This window comes from Uloborus diversus, chromosome 4 (assembly GCF_026930045.1).
Source record: "Uloborus diversus isolate 005 chromosome 4, Udiv.v.3.1, whole genome shotgun sequence".
NCBI classification, from domain to species: domain Eukaryota; kingdom Metazoa; phylum Arthropoda; class Arachnida; order Araneae; family Uloboridae; genus Uloborus; species Uloborus diversus.
In genome coordinates, this window is record NC_072734.1 from 31,819,378 (window position 1) to 31,830,080 (window position 10,703).

Here is a 10,703-nt window from a genome sequence, read left to right on the forward strand (position 1 = left end):
CGAAATTAATGGCAAGATATTGAATTATTATAACATTTTAAATTTGAAATTAGTTAATTGATGATCCGTTACTAAATTATAAGATTTTTTTGGAAGAAAATTAGCAAAAACTACCAAAGATTTGAGAGGCAATAAAATATTTTTTCGCTCATCAGAAAATCATTTTGGGAAAAAAAAGGTAATGGTTCTTTTTGCCTTATTTCTGGATATTTAAAGTTATTAGAATTCAGCCTCCGTTTTTTATTTCATCTAAAAGAGAAGGAAAAAGGTTTTTCTATGAAAGAAAAAGTTTATTCAGAACCAAACATGAAAAGCTGATATAATTGTAATCAAAAAAAAAAAAAAAATTTCTCCCTAGTCACAAAATTAGTTAAATTATTCCATGAATTATGTAGAAAAGATTGTCGAAAATATTTCATTCGTTTGAACAAAAAAGAATTAAAAAAAAACTATGGTTGACCCGTTAAGACTTTTGTATCTGTATTTCATGAACATTAACGTATTGCGAAGTATTTCACAAATGTATTATTATGAAAGTAGATGAAAAGCAAAAATTCAATCTTTGTTTCGTTAATGTACATCCCATTGTCTTGGATTCATATTGTTGCATAATAAGAGATTTCAAAAATGATTTCTTTTTTTATTTTAAATTTCAAAAACCTTGCCATGAACATTATCAATTTCATCAATACCTTTCTCTACATTCGAAAATTCAACTTGAAACAATGTCGTCAGTCTCCATTATAATCTTAAAATTTCAATAATCATAGCAACTACAAAAATAGTTAAAAAGAAACATGATAGTTATTAAAACACAAAAGTAATGTTTAAATAACATTTACAAATACTGCACAAAAAATGAAACGGATACCAGCTCCATATAAATAAATACTACGACAAAAAATAATAAATTAAGATGGGAAAATGATTTTTGCACGTGAACACTTCTGTTTTCCATATCACATCCCTCTCTTTATGTAATAAATATCTCGATCGAAACTACTCTGCACCACTAACAATAAATATCTACTTGTGCTATATGTAGTGAAATCATGACTTTAGTAGCTAACTTGATGTCACATAGTTGTGCGTAGCATCAGTTTATACTTTTGATGGTAAAGGATGGTGTTTGTGATTGCTTCCACCTGTCTTGTTCAGTTGATGTTTATCTTGTCTCAGGGCTGATCTTCCTAATTTGTGAGATCAGGAGATACATATGCGTAGGGGATTGGATTGTGTGGCACGTGGATTCTGAGATGTCTTTGTCTAAAGATATGTCCTTGCAAGAATTCATTCAGGGGAAATTCTTTGAGAGCTTTGTTGAAGTACATGGCCAATGGGTAGTCGATTTTATCCACTGCATTTGCAGTCAAGACCCAAAAGTATAAGGGACCCAGTTGAGTGGCCACACTTTCAGCCTTCACCGGTTCTGCATTTGGAGCTGCTTCTTCATCGCGGAAGAGAATTTCAGCAGATGAGAAATCAACATAAGGTTGGTCAGCAGATGTCACTTGCAGTACTCCGTCGTCTTTGGTGAGATACATGACGGTTCGTGCGTGAACTTCGTTGAAAATAATAGTAGCATTTCCTTTTCCAGTTACCTTGAAGATCTCATACATTGTGCCATTTGCAGCAAATAAGCAATTGGCATACAATTTCGGATAGTGAATTCCTATTTTGATTCTAGATTCAGACAACTGACTTTCAAGTTGAGTAACTTTGTAATCTGAAAGGCCTCCTACGGTTATTTCTCTCATTTTGACATCAAAAACTTCTCCAGCTACTAAGGGCTGCAATTGCATGTCATCCAGACGAACTGGATCTAGAATTTCTCCAAGAGGTTCGTCCATACCAGTCTTCATCCTGACACTTAGATTAGCCAAAACATCGCTAAAAAATTGATCGAGTGCTTGATCTGCTTTTTGCAGACGTTCTTCTTCACTCATTGAGCTTTGAAGAGCAGCTGGAGTTTTTGTTTTAGGATCAACTTCATTGCTGCTTTCAGAGTTGGCAAGACTTGGAGTCACTCCGGCGGTTTTTACAGACGTAGATTTGTACTGTTTGATACCGGATATTTGCTGCTGTTGCTGAAGACGATGTTGGTACTGTTGAGCGCTTTCATGTTGCAATCTATGTTGTTGAACTCCTTGGTGAATTTGTTGCTGCTGTTGTTGAACATTTTGATACTGATGTTGCTGAACGCTTGGCTCAAACTGCTGTTGCTGCTGAACACTGGGCTCTACTTGTTTTTGCTGTTGAATACTTGGCTCAAACTGCTGTTGCTGCTGTTGTTGAATACTGGGCTGCACTTGTTCCTGTTCCGCAAGGCTTGGTTCAACTTGATGTTGTTGTTGCTCTTGAATACTTGGTTCAAGTTGCTGCTGTTGTTGCTGCTGAATACTTGGATCCACTTCTTGCTGATGTTGTTGCACGGAAGGTTCACGCTGAATTTGCTGAATACTTGGTTCGTATTGCTGTTGCTGCTGTATACTTTGTTGATATTGTTGTTGCTGCTGTATGCTTTGCTGATACTGCTGCTGTTGCTGAGCGCTTTGTTGATACTGAAGTTGCTGTTGAACAGATGGCTCACGTTGAATTTGTTGAACATTTGGTTCATACTGCTGCTGCTGTTGTTGTTGAAGAGAAGGCTCGCGTTGATGTTGTTGTATAGGTTCAAGCTGCTGCTGTTGCTGCTGAACAGAGGGCTCACGCTGCTGCTGCTGTATCTGTTCAAATTGTTGCTGCTGTTGAACAGAGGCTTCTCGCTGGGGCTGCTGTACACTAGGCTCGTACTGTTGCTGCTGCTGTTGGTGCTGCTGTTGCTGCTGCTGAGCACCTTGTTGGTATTGCTGCTGAATATTCTGCTGATACTGCTGCTGTTGGAACCCTGGTCTGTAATGTTGTTGCTGTTGGAATGGTCTATACTGGTGTTGTTGCTGATTTACTTGAGCAAATGTCGAAGATTCTTCCGGAGTGGAAGGAAATTCCGTAATTGGAATTTTTTCAGATGTTACTTCAACAGAATTCCATGGCAAAGCATATTCGCTGCTACTCTCTGGAACTTTACCCCTTTGTGCAGTTTTGATGGATGATGGTGATTTAAATAAATTTACGGGAGATGGAGACGGTACTTTAGAAGCATCTTCACTTACTGAGGTAGATTCCTGTAATACTTTCTCTGTACTTTTTGGCGGCTCTAAAGTAGTAACATCACCTACAACTGAAAGAAAAAAAAAACATATAATTTCAATTTTCGCCAGTAGAAAATATCAGTTATGATCTTCAAAAGGAAAATAAACCTAATTTTCGTAATCATTAATTATTACCATGATTGTTGATTTTGTATAAAACTACGAAAAAATGAATTGACTGTTTTTTGATGCACAAGTCATTTTTAACTTGTATGTGAAACCTACTTTAGATTTTAGAAGAAGTACAGATGTCAGATACTGTTTTAAGTGACATTGTTTTTCTGAAAATCAAAAGAGAAATTGCCGTTGAAAAAATCAATAAAACATAATAAAAAATGTGTTTGAAGAAGATTAAAATTATCCATGAATATTTCAATTACTCAACGCTCAAAAAGGTTGCAAATTCAAAATTTAAGCAAAATTTACTCTCTGAAAAAAAAATTTAAGTTTCAATTTTTACGAATTTTACTAAGAAAGAATTTGAACTTTAAAACAGGATTCGCTACTTTCAATAAAAATACATTAGTTATAATTGCAGACTATAGCATCAAATATTTCGATACATTGTAACGTAACACACAGTATTTAAGCTCGCTCTGAAAAGAAATATAAGTGAAAGTGCTCTATATCTAACACCCTAAAAAAGCTCCTAAAGGAAAAAATCCTTAAATTAAACACCTGGTTTAAGAATTACTATTTTTCTAAAATAATTTATAACGAGTTTTTATTTATTGTTTAGAAATGAAATCTTTTTGTAAGTGAAATTTCTAAGAAAAAACTTTAAACTTTAAAAAATTGTTTTATTTAAAGAATAGTGGTACACGTACGGCTTTTCCCGTAATAGAAAAATTAAAAGGTCTTTTGGTTCGCCGGTACATTTGCAAATATTGTGTGGTGAATTTTCTCGCCAATTGGCTTGTATCCATGTTACGATTCCACGTTATGATAATTTCGTATCTCGCCAATTTTCTTGTGCCCATGTTACAGTTCCACGTTATGATAATTTCGTAATTTACTCGTCCATCTTATGATAATTTTGTTCGTAAAATTGGAATAGAAAAAGAACCAAATCGAATTTTTGAAAAATCGCTTCGAGGTGCACACTTCCATTCTACAAACTAATTTTGCGCCAAATTTCATGAAAATCGGCCGAACGGTCTAGGCGCTATGCGCGTCACAGAGATCCTGACAGACAGAGAGAGGTCCTGACAGAGAGAGATCCAGACAGAGAGACAGCTTTATTATTAGTAAAGATGTCAGCATTAGGATCTGTTGTGGGGCTTCAGTTTTAGCGCCCTTTGCCTTACATGTGTTACACTTTTTTGCAAAAAAACTGAATAAATGTGTTTCGGATTGTCACGAAAGTATATCTTCAATGAAAATAAATGGAACTCATCGAAAAAAAAATTATTGTCGTACATATATGAAAGTCAATGTGCTAGATACAAGGCCTAATTACCGCACAGGCCAACTAGGCCTGGGCCTGGGACCCCATCTTCCTCAAGGGCCCCGATATTTTAAAAACTTATACATAGCATTAAAAAATCATGCATTTTTGTGAAAATAAAAATTAATGATTTATTAATTGAAAACATACCTCTAAAATATAGTTAAACATTATTTTGCATTGACTTAATGTGATAGAATAGAGAGGGGGGCCTCCAAAGCATTGTGGGCCTTGGGCCTCACATTTAGTTAGTCGGGCCCTGGCTAGATAGTTGGATTTTTTAATTTAGCTTTATTTTCTTGCACTGGAAAAAGAAGCAATAAGTCTTGCCCTCTTTGAAACTCAAAGACAAGAATGTGAACTTTTCATTGCACATTTATGCTTATTACATTTATTCAAGTGATTAACTCAGTTAAAAATTCAATATTACATTAACAACAGTACTATATGCTTTAGATTAGCATTTGATCATATACATTAATCGTCTAATGTAATCATTAAACTCATTTATTAGAAGATATCTTTCAGAACTTGGCATATACGGGAGAAAACCATTGCATAATTCACAAAATATATTAAAAAATAATTTGCAATGGTAATAAGTATTATAATTATGATATTCTATATTATATGAAGTTAAAAATTAATCTCTAATTTGAAATCATTGTCTTTTGGGCGATTCTCGAAAAAAATGTCCCGTGCGTAACGCTAAGGTTTTTTATTTTTTCCAGCTAAACAAAGCCTTCCAAAAATTATGCCGTTGGGGAATAATACATGATTTAATATACTATCAAAACATAACAGTTAATCCCATGTTTAGTTGATAGTTACTTGAACAAAATAAAAAACTTAGCGTTTCGTTACGCACGGGACATTTTTTTTTCGAGCAATCATGATTGCTTATTGCTTTCGTTTGACTGTTTTGATGTCCTATGATTTTATTTTCCCTCCAGCACCCTCTGCAGCACCACCGTCGACCGGCCGCCTCACGATGCTGCTCCTCTAGCGAAAACCGTCTCCAGGTTGCGTTTATATCCTACACTTACACACATACATACACGCACGTACACACACTCAAACACATACACACACAACTACCCACACACTCTTGCCTGCACACAGACACAAACACATATGCCTACACACACATACACATCCCCCCCACACAAACACTTATACACACAACTACCCACACACTCTACCTGCACACAGACATAAACACACATGCCTACACACACATACACATACCCCCTACACACACATACACATACCCCCTACACACAAACAAACATATCCCCCCACACACACATAAACACACACGCCTACATACACACACTCGTGATAACGAAAAACATAATTTGAATTCAAGAGGTAAAAATTCTTTTTTTTTTTTTTTTTTTTGAGAATCGCTCTTTTAACTATCAAGAAAACAATTTATGGTTCCAAACCTCATTTCATCAAATGCCATAAATAACCGATAAGCATTGCTCAAAAATTGAGCATCTTTAAACATTCAATTTTAATATTTCTGAAATTTATTGCATCCCTAAATGAAGCCGTACAATTCCTGAAGCCCATTGCTAAAATAATTGAACTTAAGTTCTTTGAGACAGTGAAATCCCTTTAATGTGTAATAATGTCTCGCAATCCACTTCGCTAACACTAGCAGAGGCTTGCAATTGAAGTCAAGAGGCAGACTACACAAACCCATGTTTCTATTTTTTGTTTCCTGATAAGGCGAAGAAATCAAAAAATATTGGTTAAGTTTCATTTTGACGAAGGACATGAAACTTTTTTTTTTCGTTATTTTGAAGGTGCTTTTAAACAGTGCAAAACATATAGCATGGACGTTTACGGAAGAAATTCAAAAGTTTTTGTCTAAGATCGCAACAATACTAAAAATATGATTTTTTTTAGCACTGTAAAATTGAAAAATTTGCCAAAATCTTTAATATGTTAACTTTTTTTTTTTTTTTTTCAAGAAATACAAAAAAGTTTTTAATAGAAATTGAAATGCGATATCTCGTAGATTTTACTTAGAAATCAGATTTTTCATAGAAATAAAAAACATGAAGACACGCTTTGATAAAATTGAAATGCGCTGTAAGCGGATAAGGATTTTATTTTTGACATAAATTAATATTAATGCCAAAGATTTCTGTTTTCTTTAAATAAATACTGGCAATAAACGTTGACATTTGTTATGATTTAATAAATAAAGAAGTGAAGCAAGAGTAACTATCATGCATTACAAAAACAACAAGATAATTTTTCAGCTTTTCTGTGAGAAAATTTCTTTAATAGTCATCAGAAAGGTTGAAAAGAACATTAAAATAAATTAGAAAACAGGGGAATGTGGGGTCAAAGTGAAAAGGTGAAATATTTTTTTCTTTTTAGCGCCACCTAGCTGATAATAATAACTATGTAGTATCACATGTAGTCTATTCCAGTCTGGAAAATTTTACATCTGAAAATCAAAGCAATTTTCGAAAATTGATGCTTATATCGTAATCTATTCAAAAATTATTTTTGCTATCATAAAATGATAAAGTTCTTGAATTGAGATCTACTAATGTCAATTTTGCGGCATTTATTTATATACTATTATGCTTAGCAGTAAGTTACCGTCCCTACGCCAGGGCTAAGGCAGAACTGCATGCAGTATACCAGACTGACGAGTTCTCATAAGAACGAAACTGCAGTCTCTGGATGTGATGACCGGACTGTCTAGCGTATCGCATGTAATTTGATTATGCTTATTTTTATTTTAAATATGTTGTGCAATTAGCTAAGTGCATGCGGGACAAAATAGATGGGGAAAAGTGAAATAGTTCATTACGTTTACTCATTCAATCATTTAATAAATCATTTACGTATGCCTTTATAAATTAATTCATTCACATTCCGTCATTTAATACACTTCACTTGTTTATTCAATTATTCACTTATTTTCTTAATCATTCCCTATTTTAGTCACTCATTTTTTGTTTCTCACATATTATTTAATATCTTTATTTATTTATTCGTTTATTGTTTCATTATCGAATTTATTCATTTATTGTTTTATTTACTCCCTCATTTGATGTAAAATATATTTAATAATCAAATAAAAATAGCTCGCTACAAAAATATTTCTTTTTCACTTTTCTCCCGTGGAAAAAAAAAGTGAACAATTTCACTTTTTTTCCCCGAAGATACAAATTTTATTACTAAAAAGGAAAAAGAATGTTTCAATGCAAATTTTATTGTAAAATACATTGATCTTTGTTTATGTACTGTAATTTTTAAAACAAATTTTCAATTCGTTCATTTTGAAAAAAGTAAGTTATCTTAACTATTTCACTTTGCTCCACATTCCCCTTTATCTTAAGAAATATATTTTATTAAAAATAATTCGTTTACAGCTCTTTCCTTTAAATTGAAAAAAAAAAATTCTTTTGAATTCCGCCTCTCCCCCCCCCCCTTCTATGCCAAACATAGGATAATATAAAAACTTATACCAAACAATCTCTTACATGCGTCAATATAACGTCTACAATTTCTGTTTATATTAATAGCTTGTTTTTGTGGTATCAAAAAATATTAATATATTCAGAACCTCTGCAAATTTCTCGATTTTTCGGAGCAAAAAAAAAATATTTTTTAGTTTATTGACTCCTAGATAAAATAGTTTGAATACCTCTCGTAGGTGCCAACGTTAAAATCTTTTGCACTTTTTAAGCTTTGAAGAAAAAAAATTTAAAAATCTTTTTATAAGACTATTCCACGTCAAAAGCTCTTTCAAAGAGCAAATTTACTTTCCGGTTCAGGGTCTAGGCGTTTCATAAAGTTCTCGTAGCCACTACTTATTTATTTATTTCTTTATCTATTTCTTTATTTATTCATTTGTTTATTTCATTTTTTATTTATTTATTTTTTTTGTTATCTATTTATGTAATTAATTATTTATTTATTCCTTTACACTCGTTCATTCATTCATTTATTTTATTTATTTACATATTTATTTATTTATTTACTTATTTAACTGGAATTATTCAACATTGAACAAAATCATTTTCAGATTCAAAAAAAGAAACATAGGAATGTGGTGTCCTGGTGATGATTTATTGAAAAAAAAAAACAAAAAAAAAAAAAAAGATTCTCTGATTCGGACTGATCACATCTCAAACTCTACTTTGAGTGATTTTTTTTTTCTAAATTTATTTAATAATTTAATTTTTAGCGACATTTTTAAGCAGTATACATAATTAAATTAAGCCTTTAGCAATACTTTTATTTCTCATATCACTGTTACGAAAAAGTATTTAGAATAGAATAATTTTTCATATTTGGTTACATATAGGTTCTTTTGTAAACGAACTGTAAATAAACCGTTTTTACTTTCATTGATTTTTTTTAATCTTATTCAAAAGGAATATTTTGTTATAATTCTTTGAATAACTTGCTTCTCCTATTTTTGTCTACTGAAGGAAAACATGTTGGATTGAAAATTAAGACAATCGAAAGATAGATGTGGCTGTTGTTAAAAACTCGATATTGATGTACCGGAAATCAGGTTCGTTTAGTTCTGGAAGAACCCTTGTTCTGAGTTAGCACTCCTGAGAGTTTTCGTTTCAAGGAGTATATTTTTGGTGTAATTGATATGTGATTGCGTGTGAGTGCATGTATATGGAAGAAGAGAAAAACATTTTTAAAAATTATTTGAATTTGATAGGCAAAGCATATTACTTGTTTAAAGACACAAGCAACCGACCGTAACTTAGTTAAAGCATCCAGAGACTGCAGTTTCACCTTGATTGATGTCATCAGTCTGAAATCGCCACAACAGAGCTCGAGGCAGTAAACCTTCAAAGAAACTGATATTGCCTTCACACTGGTAGCTATTAGTATACTGCTACCCTTTTTTTTTTTGTTAGTCAACTCCTCGGAGAGATTCTAATTAAACTTAGCTACCGGTGTGAATGTAATCTCAGTTTCGATGAGAGGTTTACTGCCGCTCTCTTTTGTGACTTTTCCAAGCTGATGATCCCTGAAAAGAGGGAGAATGTCGCATCTGGATGCTGTAACGAGCTTTTTGGTAATAACTTTTACTACATTACTGATCTGGTTGAAAAAATAAATTCTGATTATTTTCAGTAAAATTATAAATTATTACTGATTTTTTGACAAAATATATTTTCAAAAATATTGGGTTTTTTTTTTTTTTTTTTTGGTAAAATTGTGCACAATGAATGCTATTTACTTACCCGTTTGAGCTAATGCCAGTCTAAATGACACCAGGATGAAAAGCGTCAGCCAGTGATTTTCCATAGTGTAGTAGAGTTATTACGAGCCAGCTGTAAAAATAATTATTATATTTTAGCCAGAAAAAGGTTTAGATTGAGAACTACAATGCATAAAAAAGAAATTTATTTGCCTTTAAAGACTAAGACAAAAATTCCGAAAAGGTCTTCAATTTTACTAGTCTTTCACTAAAACACGCAGTCTAACCAAATATTTTTTTTTTTTTTTTTTTTGTCACAAAGACTCAACAAAAATTTCCGAAAAGAAAAATGTTTCTCTTCATAGCTAATGGTTATACAATCATCTCAGAGCAGCAGTAAGATATCTAATGAGCCTCAAAACAACAGTGAGATATTCGAGTGTTGGTGCGAGGTGAAGATACAGTGGCACCCGTTTATAACGAAGCTGTATATAGCGAATTATTGTTATAACGTATATTAGCGTCCATTTCCCCTCGCGTTTTATTGTGTACAAGTATTATTTATTTTTTACAACGACATTACGATCAAAACAAAACTTTTATTTGGTCCTTTTAGTTTCTCTATAATCGGGCGTTACTGTATTTACAAGCTGTATACAGTAGAACCCCAATTATCTGAAACGGTGGTTATCCAGCACCCTTTTTTCCCGGTTATGACACCCAGAGATTTCAGTTTCGTCCTTGTTATGGACCAATCAGGCTGGAGTATAGTGAATAACCGAGCAGGAGGCAAATGTTCTCTAATTAAACTGAGATAACTATCCAACTGGTAGCTAAAATTAATTGAGTGCACCTTTGCTTA

General features: G+C 32.8%; 1 protein-coding gene across 1 annotated transcript; it reads right to left on the minus strand.

The window, feature by feature from the left end:
- Window positions 1-1,190: 1,190 nt before the first annotated feature.
- On the minus strand, window positions 1,191-9,948 carry LOC129220009 (transcription factor SPT20 homolog). The gene is made up of 2 exons (XM_054854337.1): window positions 9,885-9,948; window positions 1,191-3,220 (listed from the first exon to the last, which is right to left on the minus strand). Exons 1-2 carry the CDS (start codon window positions 9,946-9,948, stop codon window positions 1,191-1,193), a joined length of 2,094 nt encoding a protein of 697 aa, XP_054710312.1.
- Between the last annotated feature and the right edge of the window lie 755 nt (window positions 9,949-10,703).